The sequence below is a fragment of the Vicugna pacos genome, chromosome 10, assembly GCF_048564905.1.
Source record: "Vicugna pacos chromosome 10, VicPac4, whole genome shotgun sequence".
Taxonomy (NCBI): domain Eukaryota; kingdom Metazoa; phylum Chordata; class Mammalia; order Artiodactyla; family Camelidae; genus Vicugna; species Vicugna pacos.
In genome coordinates, this window is record NC_132996.1 from 67,867,689 (window position 1) to 67,884,554 (window position 16,866).

The following is a 16,866-nucleotide window of genomic DNA, read 5'->3' on the forward strand; positions in this document are numbered from 1 at the left end:
CCTCATCGACACGCGCTCTCCCCCCACCCCGGGTGGGTTCAGCTGAGCCCCCCAGCCAATTGCCCGGGTCCAGGCGTGCCCGCGCCCCATTCCTCCTCCAGCTGCAGCCGCCGCCCCCGCCGCCAGGGGGAGCCGACGCGGGGCGGGCGGGCCTGACGCCGTGGGAGGGGGCGGGACCTCAGCTGCCCCGCCCCCGCCCCGCCCCGCCCGGGCCCCGCCGATTCTCTGGTCTGTCCCGGACAGACTGGCGGGCGGGCGCTGACGCCGCCGGGCCGAAGCGGGCCGCGCGGGAGCCCGCGGAGGGAGCAGCGGCGCCGTCGGTTCCCGTCGGGGCTCCGTGGGTCCCCGACCCGCCCCCGGCCTGGCCATGGCGGGCGCCAGGCCCGGCGTCCATGCGCTGCAGCTGGAGCCGCCCACCGTCGTGGAGACCCTGCGGCGCGGGAGTAAGTTCATCAAATGGGACGAGGTAAGCGCAGGGGCCCCCCGTTCCGCCCAGATCCGGGGACCCCCTCACTCCAGCTCGGCCAGACGCCGGGGACCCTCAGCCCAGACTCGCCTGGCCATCAGACGCGCCCCCCCTTCTCAGCCTAGCTGCGCTCCGGAAACTTGAGTCCCAATCGTCCCTGTGATGAAGACTTTGTCGTTCCCCCAACTGCATCCCCTCATCTTCGGAAAATTTGTCTTTCCATTCCTTGGTCCGGAAACTTCGAACCCCAATAAATCCCGGTCCCCTTATTTTCACTGGCCCTTTCCACCTCTCCCAGCCCGTATACTTCTGGTTCCCTCAACCCTGGCCTGGTCCCCAGACCCCTGCCCGGCACTGGACTCTTTGGCTCGAGAAATCTGGCCCCCAGTCTGGCTCAATGTACCCCCCATTCTGAGTGCGTACCGCCGGGACCCTACTCTTCCCAGTGCCCTAGTCAGAATATTCTCCTCCATTCATCACTTTTTCACCTTATTTTGGCTGGCACCTCTTTGCCCTGCTTCTGGATCCCAGCCCAGCTCCCTCCTCAGGTGGGAGTATCAAGTCACCCCGTAGTGGAGACTTTGCCCCCCAAGTTCCTCCACCTCTGGGGAACCTTGCTCTCTACTCCTTAGCATCAAGACTTTGAACCCCAATAAATCCTGACCCCCCTTTCTACCTGCAGTGTCCCTGGTGCTTCCCCGATGCCCCGCTCCCACCTGCCGCTCTGCAACCCGTCCTGCACCTCACCCTCGTTTTCACACCGCCCGTTGCTCTGCACCCTGGGCCTCTCCTTCCCCAGGGCTAACCCCTGCCTGCCTGAGCTTCCTTGCTGCTCCTTCCCAGTCAGGCCGGAGGCCTGGAAGACTCTGGGCTCCTTTCCGGCTGGGTGGGGCGGGTAGGCGTGGGAGCTGGGGGGAGGGGCTGGGGGCGTGGCCTGAGGTAGCAGGTGTGCCACAGAGGGGTGCCCAGGGCGCCCCAGGGGCTAGAGGAGACCCCTCCCCCCAAGGCAGGCCTGAAGGGAAAAGTTTCTCTTTTTCCTTCCAGTGTGATAAACCCAAATAAGGAAGTGGGAACAGGGAGAGGGCCCTGGGGGTGGGGTAGGGGTTGCTGACAAGGACTTGGGGCCTGAGAGCCTGGGGCCTGGGCTGCCTTTGAGGACCAGGTCCCTGAGGAGGGGCAGGGGGAGGCCCTGGAGGCAGTACCCACAGAACTCCCCCTCCTCACACTACTGGGGGGCCTCTGCCCCACGGCAGGGTTGGTAATCTCAAACAGGGACTGAGGATGGATGTCACCACAGTGAGGTGGGAGGTCCAAGCATCCCAGTAGTTCCCAAGCCTCCTGTCCCCTCAGCCCCCAGATCATTCTCCTGTCCTTTGTAAGCAAAGCCTGAGATGGGCGGGGCTGGTGCAGTCCCCATTCTCCGGAAGATTGAAACAGAGTCTGGAGACTAGAGACTAATCCCAGGCCCACAGTGGGATTGCAGCTAAGGCCAGGAGCTGGGGGCCTGGTAGGGGTCCTGGTTCCATGCTTCCCAAACCTCGAGACTCCGGGGCTGTACTGTCTGAATGCAGATCTTGCTTCCTCTTCTTGACCTTAGGCAAACCCAGTAGTTGCCCTATGCCTCAGTCTCCTTATCTCTAAAATGGGAAGAACACTAGCTCAGACCTTACAGGTTGTTAGGACTAAGTGAGCTCCGATGTATTAAGTGGTTAGAACCATTCCTGGAACACAGCAGGGGCAGCGAGAGAGTGAGCAGTCCTATTGACCATAGGATCATCCATCAGTGAGCAGCAGCTTGGGGGTGGCACCAGGGTGAGGCAGGGTCTTCCACTGGTCTTCCTGGGGCAGGAGATTTCTGCTTTTGGTCACTTGGGCCCTGGCTGAATCTAACCCTCCAATGACCACCCCCTCCCTCCAGCTGCTGGTTCTGAGTCACACAGGGTGGCCCTCCTCCCTCAGAAAATGGGGCCAGTGCACCCTTCCCTGCCCTCCCATGAGCCACAGGGCTGTTTGAGCCATGGTAGAATTCACTGTTGGGTCCTGAGGGCAGGGCGAGTCCCCTTCTAAGGGCACTTAGTCTGTGCTCTGTAAGGTGGGGTATGCCACCAAGTTCTAAGGCTCCAGTGGCGTGCAGGGTGGGGGGGTAACAGACTTTGAAGCATGTGTAAGGGGTGACTGGTCATGTGGGGCCCCGAGGGACACAGAAGAGCCATGAGGGTCAGGCTTCCAAATCCTCTGCTTTCATTCTGTTTCCCAAGGGGGTGGTAGGGGCTTCAGCCGTCAGGGAGCTCTCAGACCTTCTGAGGAAACTGAGCCCAGGGTTGGGATCCGGGGAGGCCTTCCCAAGGAGATAGGTCAGATTTCATATGTAGAGAAGGGAGGCTCGCCTGGCAAAGGAACAATGATGCAAAAGCTGGAGGTGGGGAAGGATAGTTAGTGGTCCCCATGACAGAGTCTTAGAGTGAGAGTGAGGTGAGGCTGGGAGGGGCCCAGGACCTCAGCTGTGGCCTGAGGTCAGGAGGGAGCCTCAAAGGACCTGTGGGCTGGGTGATGCTTCTCTTCGGTCACTAGCAGAAAGACTAGGGTGGGGGGCCTGAGAGGGTCCAGGGACCAAACCTGGGCATCAGCCCTCACTCCCTGACCCCTGACATCTGTCCCATCCCCAGGAGGTCTCCAGTCAGAACCTGGTGACCCTGCGCGTGGACTCCAATGGCTTCTTCCTGTATTGGACAGGACCCAACATGGTGAGGGCGGTGCTGGTGCAGCTGGCTCAGGTCTAGGACCCCTGCCCCAGACCCCTTAAACTGCCCCCAGCCCCTGCCCATGGGAGTGGGGCTCAGCTGCTGCCTGACTTCTCCTATGATTCTGTGGACAGGAAGAGCCAAGGGTGGGGGCTAAGCAGGGGGTGGACACTCCTTGGCCTGGGTAGAAAGCTTGGGGGCTCCCAGCTCTCACCCTGTAGCCTCTCAGACCCTGGCATCTGGTTTCCCCAGGAGGTGGACACACTGGACATCAGTTCCATCAGGGATACGAGGACGGGCCGTTACGCCCGCCTGCCCAAGGTGCGTGACGGGGCCCAGGACTCAGGATGGGAGTGAGGCCATAGGGGATGGGGACAACCCTCTTTACCCTTGGCTCTCACCTACTCAGGACCCTAAGATCCGAGAGGTGTTGGGCTTTGGGGGCCCCGATGCCCGGCTGGAGGAGAGGTTGATGACGGTGGTGGCCGGGCCAGACCTGGTGAACACAACGTTCTTAAACTTCATGGCCGTGCAGGATGACACAGCGAAGGTGGGCTGGGACTTAGGGGTCATCCTGGGGGAGCCATGGCCTCACTTACTGAGTCTGCCATCCCTTAGTGAGCACCTGTTATATGTTAAGCTTTCTCTGCCCCTATTTCTAATCATCCTCTGACAAAGGGGTATTTAAACACTTAACGGTGTACCAGACCTAGTTCTGGGCATGGGCTGTGGCTGGACCAACACCTCTGTCCCTGACTCACCCCCTCCCCCTGGATCCTGACCCCTCAGGTCTGGACTGAGGAGCTCTTCAAGCTAGCTATGAACATCCTGGCTCAGAACGCCTCCCGGAACACCTTCCTGCGCAAAGCGTGAGCCCTGGACCTGCCCAGGGTGGGAGGAATGGATGTTGGGGGTTCAAGTAGCTGTCCCCAGGGTGTGACCCTTCCATCTGCCTCCCCAGATACACGAAGCTGAAGTTGCAGGTGAACCAGGATGGACGGATCCCAGTCAAGAAGTGAGCACCCCTTTCCCTCAGCAACTTCTCTCCTGCTCTGAACTTGGTGACCTTTGCCCCTGCTGACCCTAACCTCTCCCTTCGACTCAGCATCCTGAAGATGTTCTCAGCAGACAAGAAGCGGGTAGAGACTGCACTGGAATCCTGTGGCCTCAATTTCAACCGGGTGAGGGGCATGTGGGCAGGGGCAGGGCACAGGGTGTCATTGTGGGCGCCTGCTCTTTGAGGGCTGGCTGTCCCTGGGTTCTCATCCTCCACTCCTGGCCCCTAGAGCGAGTCCATCCGGCCTGACGAGTTTTCCTTGGAAATCTTTGAGCGGTTCCTGAACAAGCTGTGTCTGCGGCCGGACATTGACAAGATCCTGCTGGAGATGTGAGCAGGGCCTGCCTCCCAGCCCCCCATGCGCCGTGTCTGGCCTCTGCTGGTGTTCCTTTCAACCAGGGAGGGGAAGCGGAGCTGTCAGGGGTCCCCGCGCTGAGGCTGTGGCCATGCTCAGAGCCGCCTTGCCTGGGGCTCTGTGGTGGTTGGCTCTGTACTGACCCCTGGCCCGGGTTGCAGTCATCTGCCGATGCTGGGGGATGAGGACCGAGTAACTCAGAAGTGTTTGGGTGAGGGCTGGAGCTGAGACTGGGGCAGAATCTGGAAGCCTGGCGTGGTAGGCCAGACACTTGGTGGTTTCCAAAGCCCCTGCAGGTAACAGTGCCAGCACCAAGTGGTCAGGAGACCTTCCAACTCCCTCTCTTGGGGTGAGGGTTTGGAGCAGGGGCTTGTGAGGCTCCAGCCTGGCTTGGCTTTCCACCCCCTCCAGAGGCGCCAAGGGCAAGCCATACCTGACGCTGGAGCAGCTCATGGACTTCATCAACCAGAAACAACGGGACCCGAGGCTCAACGAAGTGCTATACCCACCCCTGCGGCCCTCCCAGGCCCGGCAGCTCATTGAGAAGTATGAGCCCAACCAGCAGTTCCTGGAGCGAGGTGAGCCAGTGTGGGAGCTTGGAGGAGGTCCTTGAGGGGCCCCGGCTGACCCTACTGACCCCACCCCACCCCCAGATCAGATGTCCATGGAGGGCTTTAGCCGCTACCTGGGAGGTGAGGATAACGGCATCCTGCCCCTGGAGGCCCTAGACCTGAGCGCAGACATGACCCAGCCGCTGAGCGCCTACTTCATCAACTCCTCCCACAACACCTATCTCACTGGTGAGAGCCCACCCTACCGTGACCTCTGCCCTCTGGCCCTTAAACTGCCTTCCTCCTTTTGAGGTGGCCCATGCTAGGGATGCAGGGGACAGCCAACCTGCTTGGGGGAGTGGGACTTCTCTGCATGGGTGAGTTTTGAGGTGGTTCAGAAGGCTTCCTGGGGAGGCTGGGGCCGGTGTCAGCTGTGTGAAGGCCTGGAGCAGGAGACTCCTTGGTGCTTTCAAGCAGGAAGGAGGCTGAGAGGTGGGGTGGGGCAGGGCAGGGCAGGTTGAGGTGAGAGGGCGGTGGAGAGGGACCCTGGGGGCTCAGAAGAAATGGAAGGAATTTGGACTGATCTAAGTGTGCAGGAAAGGCTTTTTGCAAGGTGTTAAGCAGGGGGAGGTGATGTGACCTGGTATGTTTTTAGAAGGATGACGCCAGGTGCTCCGCAGAGATTGGATGGGAGGCGGGGAGGGGCCTGCTGTCCCCAGGCAGGAGGTGATGGAGTCTGTTCCAGGGCAGCAGCGGTGGAAGGAGGAAAAGGAAGTGAGGGGCCTTAGGGGGATTGGGGATGACTCCCCTGTTCCACTGGAGGGATGAGGGATGGTACGTATTTATCCGAGGGAGGGTGAGACCCGGTGGAGGAGCCAACCTATCAGCCAGCACTGGTGGATATCAACTCTGCCCAGCTCTGGGACTTTGGGGAGAGATGGTGCTGGTTCCACAGTGACTTAGGAAGGGATCAGAGGCTGGCGAGACAGAGCATGCCAGGGCCGGGTCACCACCAGGGCTCTGCGCTCATAGCTTGGCCCAGTTCAGCACTGGCCTGGGGAGGAGGGTGAGGAGCCAGGCTGGCTGGGTGGCCGTGGTGACTGACAGAGCCTCGCCCCCAGCTGGGCAGCTGGCCGGCACCTCGTCGGTGGAGATATACCGGCAGGTGCTGCTGTGGGGCTGCCGCTGCGTGGAGCTGGACGTGTGGAAAGGACGGCCACCCGAGGAGGAGCCTTTCATCACCCATGGCTTCACCATGACCACCGAGGTGCCACTCCGAGACGTGCTTGAGGCCATCGCAGAGTCCGCCTTCAAGACCTCGCCCTACCCCGTCATCCTGTCCTTTGAGAACCATGTGGACTCGTGAGTGGGCCCCTGACCCTGGGACCCCAATCTGGGCCCTGAGACCCCTGATGACCCAGAGACAACCATCCCACCATGGCACGGTCGGACTGCTCCTGTGACTTCCGCTGACTCTGCGGGCCTTGGACCTGCCCTGGGGACCTCAGCTGCAACCCAGGAACCTCTGACCTCTGACCTTGGCCCCACAGGGCAAAGCAGCAGGCCAAGATGGCCGAGTACTGTCGCTCCATCTTTGGGGATGCACTGCTCATCGACCCACTGGACAAGTACCCGGTATGGGGCGCGGAGCCAGGGCAGGGCGTGGGGCTTGAGGGCACCCAGCAGGCCCTGACCTGTCCGTGCCCACCAGCTGGCCCCAGGCGTCCCCCTGCCCAGCCCCCAGGACCTGATGGGCCGCATCCTGGTGAAGAACAAGAAGCGGCACCGGCCCAGCACCGGCGTCCCTGACAGCTCCGTGCGCAAGCGGCCGCTAGAGCAGAGCAACTCGGCCCTGAGCGAGAGCTCTGCCGCCACCGAGCCCTCCTCGCCCCAGCTTGGTACAGCCGGCCTGACCTCCCTCCCCTCTGCCTTCCTTGGGGTTGCTCCTTCTGCTCCCAGCCCCACCTCCCTCCACCCTAAGCCACTTGCCACCTCTCTGCTGAGTATGTTGACCCCTGACCCCAGACGTTCACTTAGCTACACACCAGCTGGATTTGGCTCCTCCCGACTCCTGACTTCACCTCAACCCCAGGCTCCCACCCTGCAGAGCCCTCTCCCTCAACCAAGTCGTGACTCTGAATTCTGACCTCTGACCCCAGTGAGCCACCTCTGTCCTGAGACCCTTACTGATCTACCCATCTGGCTGGTTCTAATTCTTACTTTATTGAGGTACCATTACATCTGACCCCTGACTGCTCGCCTCAGTAAGCCCTCTCACTGTGTGTGACTTGACTAACCCCTGACTTGAATGCCATATCATCTTTTACCACCACTGTCAAGGCTGTTGTACGCCAGTTCCTGGCTTCTCATCCTTCTGAGCCACTCTCTCAACCTCCCTGATGGATATAACTCTGGACCTTGACCTTTGACCTGTGATCCCACTGCACTACCACTTGGTTTAATCCCATCTGACTCCTGACTTCTCCCCTACTCGCCCAGCCACACTGCCCTGAGAGTACCCCTTAATTCCTCTGTGAGTCACCTCCACACGCACTGAGCACAACCCCTCCTGGCTCTTGAGTGTCTGTGTGTGCCCTGACCCCTGATCCCCTGTGGCCTTGTCCTCTGCAGGGTCCCCCAGCTCTGACAGCTGCCCAGGCCTGAGCAATGGGGAGGAGGTAGGCCTCGAGAAGCCCATCCTGGGGCCCCAGAAGTCTCTGGGTGAGGAGGGGCTGCATCGGGGCCCTGATCTTGGATCTGCCTACCGTGAGGATGAGGAGGAAGAGGAGGAAGAGGAGGAACAGACGGACCCCAAAAAGCCAACCACGGATGAGGTCAGGCCTGCAAGCAGGAAGAGTGGGAGGCAGCATGTATTTGTTTCCCAAGCGTTTGCTGAGCACTGATTGGGCTGGGCACGGCATCAGGTGATGGGGCTGCCCACGATCAGACACTATCCCCACCCTCCTGGATTTCTGAGGGTGTGTGGAGGGGGTCAAGGGGTAAATAGGCATGGAAGCAAGTGTGAAATTGTGCTCATGAATTGAGCCAGAGATGGGTGAATTAGGGTGCAGAACTGGTGGGAGAAAGCAGAATCTGACCTGGGCAGAGAGGTTGGGAGAGGGGACCCAAGGAAGAGGGAATACTATGTGCAAAGGCCCTGTGGCAGGACCAGAGAGTCAGGGGAAGGGAGCAGTGCAAGAGGATGGAGGTTCAGGAGTTCTGAGGCGAAGAGGTGACAGCAAAGGTCAATTATGAGATTGGATTTGGGAGGGGCCCAGAATGAGGAAGGGTGTGGGCAGGGGTGGCTGAGCTCAGTGTCTCAGGGGTTGAGTTTGAGGCTTTTGTGAGCCACCGAAGCGGAGACAGCAAGGTGGTGGTTGGAAATGAGACTGGGGATGGAAATTTGGGCCCCACGTGCATGTGAATAACTGAAACCCCGAAGTTGGATGAGGAGTTCCAGCTTCCAAGGATCAAGGAGGCAAGAGGCAAATCAGGAAGGTGGGGACCAGGACTGACAGCAGTGGCGGGGTTGGGGTCTTTGGTGAGAGCCACCAGGCAGGGTGTCTGCAGGGCTGGGAAGAGGGTCAGCACCTCCTTCGTGGAGTGGGGCAGGTGAGGGTACTTCCAGCTGGTGACTGGAATGGGACACAGGACCGCTGACTCTGCGTTTGGGGGCCGCAGGGCACCGCCAGCAGTGAGGTCAATGCCACTGAGGAAATGTCGACCCTCGTCAACTATATCGAGCCTGTCAAGTTCAAGTCCTTTGAGGCCGCTCGAAGTGAGTGGGGTGAGAGGTGGTGGGAGTGGGAGCCACCAAGACCCTGCCAGGCCTGACCCCCTCCCACCTCTCAGAGAGGAACAAGTGCTTCGAGATGTCATCCTTTGTGGAGACCAAGGCCATGGAGCAACTGACCAAGAGCCCCATGGAATTCGTGGAGTATCCTTTCACAGGGCTGGGGCTGGCAAGCGGGGCTGGGGTACTTGCTGGGAGGCTGGCTCAGATTGTTCAGACCCCACTTAACGCCACCCACCACCTGCACAGGGTCCTGATGCTGCAGCACCCTGGTCTGGGTTTTGGGTGGGCCTGGGAGACTGCACAGGGCCTAGGTTGAGAACTGGAGGCACTGAAGGGGCAGCTTGAGCAGAGGCCAGGAGGTTCGTTCACAGTTGCCCAGGATGAGCCTGGAGTACTGGGCTTGAGGCAGGAGGCAGGCGCAGTACCTGGCGTGGCCCCTGACTGCCCCCATCAGATACAATAAGCAGCAGCTCAGCCGCATCTACCCCAAGGGCACCCGCGTGGACTCGTCCAACTACATGCCTCAGCTCTTCTGGAACGTGGGCTGTCAGCTCGTTGCTCTCAACTTCCAGACCCTGGGTGAGCACTGGCCTGCCTTGGCCTTTGATCTCTGGCCCCCAGCTGCACTGACTTCTGCCCCATAATCCTGTGAATCTTACCTGAATGGACTTCTATCTAATCCCAGATCCCCAGACCCAGCCAAGACCTTGGCTGACCCCATCTCCTGACCTTGCCTGACCCTAGACCCTTCCCCCAACTGATTTTTCCTGAGTCTGGATCCCTGATGCCATTTGATTTGACCTTAATGATCCCTGGCCCTCCTCTGCATAGCCCTGACTGCTGACCCCATTTGACCAGCTGACCCTCGCCCTTTCCGTGTCGCCCCCAGATGTGGCGATGCAGCTCAACGCGGGAGTGTTCGAGTACAACGGGCGCAGCGGCTACCTGCTCAAGCCCGAGTTCATGCGGCGGCCGGACAAGTGCTTTGACCCTTTTACCGAGGTCATCGTGGACGGCATTGTGGCCAACGCCTTGCGGGTCAAGGTGGGGCCAGGGAGGGCTCAGGCCAAGGTGTCCTGGGGGTGGGACTCTCAGCAGCCACCTTAACCTCCTGGCCCCCCAGGTGATCTCGGGGCAGTTCCTGTCCGACAGGAAGGTGGGCATCTACGTGGAGGTGGATATGTTTGGCCTCCCTGTCGACACACGGCGCAAGTACCGCACGCGGACCTCTCAGGGGAACTCCTTCAACCCTGTGTGGGATGAGGAGCCCTTTGACTTCCCCAAGGTGAGCTTGGTGCAGCACCCAGCCCAGTCCCAGGGAGCTCCAACCTGCTGCCTCTCTGGGCAGGGGGATGGGAACCAGGAGCACAATCGGGAGTCAGGAGGTGGGGGTGTCACCTCCAGGCCCCACCCCAGGTTCTGCATGTCCCAGTGTCAGGCTCGGCTCCCTGCCCTCTGCAGGGTGAGAGAAGAGGACAGGAAGCTGTGACAGAAGGGAGTTCTGTAGCCTTCCTGTGGGGAGTGGGCACAGTCCACCCCATCTCCCAGGCAGGAGGGACTTGCCCGAGATCATAGCCACAAACTTAGCCCAGCTCTTCCTGCCTCCCAAATGGATGGGCCCTCTGTACCCTGCTGGGGTGGGGTGTGGCCTCAGTCCCTGATGCATGGCTTACTGTAGTTTCTACGCTGGTGATGACCAGACCTATCCTGCCCTAATGGTGCCTGGAGAAGTCCATCTGGCTGTTCTCTTGACTCAGGGCTCTGGTGGTTGCTGGCCATCTGTTTGGCCAGGCCATGGAGGGGAGGGTCCATCATTGGCTCAGTGACAATGGTGACTGATGGTCAGTGGTTAGGTCACATTGTCCAAGGGCCCGCTCTGGGTTTCGGCCTTGGTGGCTGTGGTCAGCTGTGGCTCAGACAAGTCTGGTCCCTCAGGTGGTGCTGCCCACACTGGCTTCACTGCGTATCGCGGCCTTTGAGGAGGGCGGCAAGTTCGTGGGGCACCGGATCCTGCCCGTCTCTGCCATCCGCTCAGGTGAGGCTATCTGGGCTCTGGGCAGCTTGGGGCCAGAGTGTGTGGGAACCTGCCTGGGGCCCAGCCAACCTTGCCCTCCCGCCCTTCCAGGGTACCACTACATCTGCCTGCGGAATGAGGCCAACCAGCCGCTCTGCCTGCCAGCCCTGCTCATCTATACCGAGGCCTCTGACTACATCCCCGACGATCACCAGGGTGAGTTGGAGGGAGCTGGGGTGGGGCAGGCGAGGCAGGTAGGGGACAAAGATGCCACCAGGGCCTGGGAGTGGCTGGGACTGGTGGCCTCAATTGAAGGTGATAAACAGATCTGAGGGCGGGTTCTGTAGTCCTTCCACGAGACCAGTCATTGGGGAAGTTGTGGCCCTAGGGGTTCTGTTTCTGAGACCCTTGCCCACTGCCCCCCAGACTACGCAGAGGCCCTGATCAACCCCATCAAGCACGTCAGCCTGATGGACCAGAGAGCCAAGCAGCTGGCTGCCCTCATTGGGGAGAGTGAGGTGAGCCAGGGCAGGGCAGGGGCAGGCAGGAGGCCACAGGGCTCAGGCTTACCTGGACCCTGGGGGTAGGGGTGGGATAGGCCAGGCCCAGCCCTGGTGGAGAAGCACCCTGCAGCCTTCTCTACCTGCCTCCACCTGCACTGTCCACCCCACTCCCAGCTGGTGGTCTGTTCATCCCTGAGTGGGGCTGTTTCCCTCCTGCTGCACACGCCAGCCTCAGGTGTTTACCCACACCCTCCCAACCCCTTCAGCTCTGCCTCCAACGCTGGCCTTTCCACCACCCTGCCCGCCCTGCTCAGTGTGAAGCTTTTGGCCTCGCATTCAATAAGCTCAGTGGCCTTGGATTATTCACCACATTTTAAGGAGGTGGAAACCACCTTTTTGCATGCAAAAGGCCTTCAGGATGGTCCTGGGCTAGAATTCTAACTGCTGCCAGGGGGGTCAAAGGCGTGGGGCAGGGTTCAGCCACTTCAGCAGTGTAGTTGGAAGCCATAGAAGCTTTTAAAACATTTGTCCTGGGAGCTATGAGATAGGCAGTGGCTTCTGCGGGGAGGGCTCAGGAGCAGAGGCTCGCCTGCCGGCACATCTCGACCCAGTCTCCCGGGGGCCTGTGGCAGGCGGGGAAGAGAGACGGCTGCCTGGAGCTGTTAGAGGGAGAGGCTGGTGCCCACTCTGCGGTTACTTCCTTCGTTGATTTAATCAGGAGCTAAGTAACAAGGAAGATGAGCAGCTGTGGGCAAGGGTGGAGGGGGACTCGGAGAGGGGAAGAAGCTTGGGGCTGGGCCAAGGCTTTCCAGAACAATCTGGACGTTCCTCAGCACATGCAATGAGGGCTGGCATCCTAGAGACCCAAGCTCACATTACCTCCCTCACACCCCATGTGGAAAGATGGGCAGAAATGCTTGTTTTATACCTCTTGTTTGCATGTGGTTGTCCCCACATTACAGATGAGTCCAGGGCTGAGGGAGGCTGACCAAAGCACTGGGGAGCCCTGGGAGGCTGTGAAGGATAGAAGGCCTGGAAAGAACAGCATTTCTGGAAAGAGCATTCTGCTTTATCCCCTGCAGGCTCAGGCTGGCCCGGAGACATGCCAAGAGACCCAGTCTCAGCAGCTGGGGTCCCAGCTGACCCCAAATCCTACACCCAGCCCACTGGATGTCTCCCCTCGCCGTCCCCCAGGCCCTGCCACCTCCCCCACTAGCGCTTCCGTCAGCAGCCCAGGTGAGGGACGGCCCGGGCCTGGGGTGGGTCGAGGGGAGGAGCTCCGCTGTTCTTCCTCCAGCTTTCAGTCTTGCCCTGCTCTCCAGGTCAGCGTGACGACCTCGTCGCCAGCATCCTCTCAGGTAGGGGGGGGATCTGTTCTGGGGACGGGGCTCCTCCTGGAGGGAGTGGGTGCTCCTGTAGGATCTGCCTGCCCCAGCTCAACCCAGCCCAGCCTGCCTTGGCTCTGCTGCTCACAGAGGTGGCCCCGGTCCCACTGGATGAGCTGCGAGGCCACAAAGCCCTGGTGAAACTCCGGAGCCGGCAAGAGCGAGACCTGCGGGAGCTGCGCAAGAAGCATCAGCGGAAGGCGGACGCCCTCACTCGCCGATTGCTTGATGGCCTGGGCCAGGCTCGGGCTGAGGGCAGGTGCCGGCACCGGCCAGGTGTCCTGTGAGTGTCCAGACTGCCTGCGTGCAAGTGTGCTGCGTGTGCTGATGTGAACGTGAGGGTGTGTCTGCATGTGGATTTCTGTACTAGGTGGGCTTGGAGAGATGGCCAAGGGCTGCCCCTTGACCCCCAGTGGGGAGGGTTGGGTGAAAGGAAGACAGAGGAGGCTGGGTTCCATCAGTGAGTGTCACCTCTTTTGAAGTCCCCATGAGGGCATATGTTCTGAGAGACTGTTGCCCAGACAGGCTCCTATCATTGGGGTGAAGCTAACGGGCCTCCTCTTTGGCATAATAGACCCTGCCCCTCCAGGCTGGCACCTGCCATTGCCTGCTGGGATATGCCTTGTCCCCACCCTCCCAGCCCATGTGACAACCAGAGCATCACCCAGAGGGTTTCTCCCCACAGAGGTGGGGAAGACAAGGAGGAGGACGAAGAGGTGAAGCGGTATCAAGAGTTCCAGAAGAAACAGGTGCAGTGTTTGCTGGAGCTGAAGGAAGCCCAGGCAGATATAGATGCTGAGCGGAGACTGGAGCACCTGAGACAGGTGAAGGGGGCATGTGGCAGTGAGGGAGAGCCTGCCTCCTGGACAGACCTTCATTGGCCCATGTCACCTGTTGGCCACCTGTGTCTCTAGGCTCAGCAGCGGCTCAGGGAGGTCGTCATGGATGCTCACACAACTCAACTCAAGAGACTGAAGGAGATGAATGACAGGTGAAGGCAGGGAATCTCATGTAGGTGGGACAGGGGACTCCCTGGTGCCAGGTAGCAGGCAGAGCCCCCAGTCGTGCCACTGACCCTGCCTCTTCCCCCATGGGCTCCTCCAGGGAGAAGAAGGAACTGCAGAAGATCCTGGACAGAAAGCGCCACAACAGTATCTCAGAGGCCAAGACGAGAGAGAAACATAAGAAGGAGGCGTAAGGGCATCAGGGCTGGGAGCCATTTGGGCGCTGGGCAGGCAGGGCTGGGTGCAGGGGCACTGAGCCCATCCTGCCTCGTTCCTGTGCAGGGAACTGACAGAGATTAACCGGCGGCACATCACTGAGTCGGTCAACTCGATCCGTCGGGTGAGTGAAACTCAGGTGCCACCCTAGCCCACCCCTGTTCCTTTAGTCATTGGAAACCTGTGTCCTGGGTCCCGGCCTGGTGCTGCATTGCACTAGACGGACTTCTAGAGTCCTTTTCCCACAGCCCTCTCTCACCCGCATCACATCCGAAGCCGACTGCAACGGCTGGAGCATTGTCTGTAAGGGTCACCTCACAACCCCGGGAGCCTGCACCTGCCTGATGTCTATACCCAGGCAGAGCCCCGGGGCTGGGGCCCCTCCTTCAGAGACCCTTGGCTGAGCCCTTGCCCCCCCACAGCTGGAGGAGGCCCAGAAGCAGCGGTATGAACGCCTTGTGGCAGGGCAGCAGCAGGTCCTACAACAGCTGGTGGAAGAGGAGCCCCAGGTGAGGCCTTGGATGAGGGGCAGGCGGACAGCAGGCGGGCAGAGTGCTGGGTGGGCTGGCCTCACCTATGCTACTCTTCCTTCTCCTGTAGCTGCTGGCCCAGCTGGCCCAGGAGTGTCAGGAGCAGCGGGCAAGGCTGCCCCAGGAGATCCGCTGGAGCCTGCTGGGCGAGTCACCAGAGGGACTGGGGGACGGGCATCTGGTGGCCTGTGCCAGCAATGGTCACGCTCCCGGGAGCAGTGGGCACCTGTCCAGTGCTGACTTGGAGAGCCAAGAGGAGAATACGAAGCTCTGAACTGGCTGAGCAAGAGGTGGCCAAAGGGCCAGGGTGGGCGCTGGGAGGAGGGCAGGAGGCCAAGACACTAATGCTTTTTTTTTTTTTTTTTAACTTTTTATCTTTAGAAATTTTATTTTTTTAAACTGGGGCGAGCACCCCACACTAACTCCCTCCCTTCACCCTCCTAGGGCCCTCTTAGTCCTCCGCGCCTCTTTCCTGTCCTCAGTTCTAGAGAAGGTGCTGAGTGGGTCACTGGGCCAGAAGAGCCTCGCCCCCATGACACCCACACCCCAGAGTGGGCGTCATCTCCTTCACTTCCCCAGGGAGCACTGGGTAGAGACAGCGAGCTCCGGGAAGTAGGGGTCACATTCTTTCTCTATCCTTTTGGGAATTTTTTTTACATGAATAAAAGTGGATTTCAGGGATCCTGTGTGCAGCGTGGTTTGGGGTGGGGTAGCGCTGGAGAGGACTCCGGGCCCTAGACCTGGCTCTGCCACTTCTGGAGCCTCAGTTTTCTCATCTATAAAATGGGCTTGTGGGCATTGTGGGGTTGAGGTCAGGCCCCCGTCCAGAGGGTTGCTGGGTTTCAAACCTGAGACCTCCTTGCCCAGGAACTACCTGCAGATCTTCCCAATGACCTGACACCAGAGCCCCTTTGGTCTCCCCGAGGCTTCCCCGCCTCTATGCCCCTGCCCTGGGCTATCACTCCCGCCCCACGCCCCCATTACTTTTCTCCCTCCTGGGCTTTTCTTGTCCTCCCTTCACAGAGGCTCAGGCCTTTGCTTCAGGAAGCCTCCTCTGCCCCCCCCTTCCTGTTGCCTGATATGACCCAAACACCCAGCATCCTCCGCTGAGGCAGCTCCAGCCACACAGGCAGTTGACTATCTGGGGATCGACCTGCTAGGGGTGGAGTTGGGCAGCCCAGAACCTGCCCAACATCAGGGGACCTAGGTTCTCAGCTTTAGGTGGGAAGAGGATGGGCCTTGAAGTGACTCTTGGGAGAATGGAAGCTGACAGTCACAGGCACTTGCAGGGGCTAGGAGACCCAGCATCCCTCTCATCCCTGTGAGGGAGATGTTATCCCTGTTTTGCAGATGAGGAAACTGAGGCCACAACTAAGTCAAGACATCCTGATCTGGAGGCAGGGTGGGCCTGGACCCTCTATGCCAGCCTGGAGGACCTGCTCCACGCCTCCCCCTCCGGCCCTGGGACGGCAGAGTGGCAGAGACCCCGCAGCGAGGGTGCGGCCGGGTTCTGCAGCAGGGTCAGGCTGGCACTTCTTCAAGGCCTCTCCCAGCTTCCTGGCGCTTCCTGGGCTGACTGCCTCCCTCCTCCAGAGGAAGGCAGCCTCTTATCTGGGCTTATCTCCTGCCAATTGAGTGTTTTCTTTCTTTGTTTTTGCTGCAACCTCAGACAAACAAATGTGGTGGGAAGGCCAGAGAAACAGGACTTCCAGAGCAGGGATGTGTCAGGCTGGGGACCTCTGCCTAAGGCCCTGCTTCCTTAGGATCAGTACCATTGCCCAGGCCTTCCCTGCTTCTGCAGTCAGGCTTTGTCCTAGCCCCAAATCTGCCCTGTTCAGGCCTCTCAGCAGCCAGCTCCTATCTTCCTGACTCTACACGGGAACACTAGATACCAGTCCGCAGGTCCTCAAAGACCAGGCTAAACTCCAAACTCCTGGGTACTACATTCCCATCCTTGAGATGCTTGGCCTCTGCTGCTCCCCTTATCCGTCCATGGGTCTGCTCCTTCCTCTACCAGGAATGACAGCCCTCTCCCCCATCTCTTCGAGTCTAGCTCACCTCCTCCTTGAAGACCTCCCTGACTTTCCCTTGCTGGAGTGAGCCGCCCCTAGCCCGGTTCCAAGCCCCTGTTATAGGACTCGGCTGGCGATAACTCCACTGTTCAGAGGCTAGCTCTCCCCTTGCCAGGAAGCTTGAGATAGCAGGAGTTGTGGCGTTTAATTCATCTCTGTGAACCTATACAAAGCGC

The 16,866-nt window shown here is 60.0% G+C and overlaps 1 protein-coding gene across 4 annotated transcripts; it reads left to right on the forward strand.

Annotated features, from left to right (window-relative positions):
• The first annotated feature begins 215 nt into the window (after positions 1-215).
• On the forward strand, positions 216-16,846 carry PLCB3 (phospholipase C beta 3). 4 transcript variants are annotated; one of them, XM_072970201.1, is made up of 32 exons: positions 218-466; positions 3,133-3,210; positions 3,460-3,528; positions 3,617-3,757; positions 3,997-4,076; positions 4,169-4,222; positions 4,313-4,388; positions 4,494-4,594; positions 5,031-5,197; positions 5,273-5,419; positions 6,292-6,532; positions 6,721-6,805; positions 6,882-7,068; positions 7,802-8,004; positions 8,852-8,948; positions 9,023-9,107; positions 9,421-9,545; positions 9,856-10,010; positions 10,090-10,251; positions 10,902-11,001; positions 11,092-11,196; positions 11,407-11,498; positions 12,566-12,719; positions 12,788-12,841; positions 12,959-13,151; positions 13,554-13,692; positions 13,783-13,859; positions 13,973-14,062; positions 14,155-14,212; positions 14,511-14,597; positions 14,689-14,908; positions 15,969-16,846. In XM_072970201.1, the coding sequence occupies exons 1-31, from the start codon at positions 368-370 to the stop codon at positions 14,890-14,892; spliced, it is 3,705 nt and encodes a 1,234-aa protein (XP_072826302.1). In that variant the 5' UTR covers positions 218-367; the 3' UTR covers positions 14,893-14,908; positions 15,969-16,846. The 4 variants fall into 4 exon arrangements, with proteins under 4 accessions (XP_072826304.1, XP_072826302.1, XP_072826301.1 ...); XM_072970200.1 differs by lacking the exon at positions 15,969-16,846 and having other exon boundaries at positions 14,689-15,299; XM_072970202.1 differs by lacking the exon at positions 15,969-16,846 and having other exon boundaries at positions 12,806-12,841; positions 14,689-15,299.
• The last annotated feature ends 20 nt before the right edge of the window (positions 16,847-16,866 follow it).

Excerpts from the sequence above, each read along its gene's own strand:
- PLCB3 (XM_072970201.1), top strand. The coding sequence starts at position 368 with ATGGCGGGCGCCAGGCCCGGCGTCCATGCGCTGCAGCTGGAGCCGCCC. Across the intron at positions 4,595-5,030 it reads GACAAGATCCTGCTGGAGAT|AGGCGCCAAGGGCAAGCCAT; the intron begins GTGAGCAGGGCC and ends CACCCCCTCCAG. Across the intron at positions 11,197-11,406 it reads CATCCCCGACGATCACCAGG|ACTACGCAGAGGCCCTGATC; the intron begins GTGAGTTGGAGG and ends ACTGCCCCCCAG.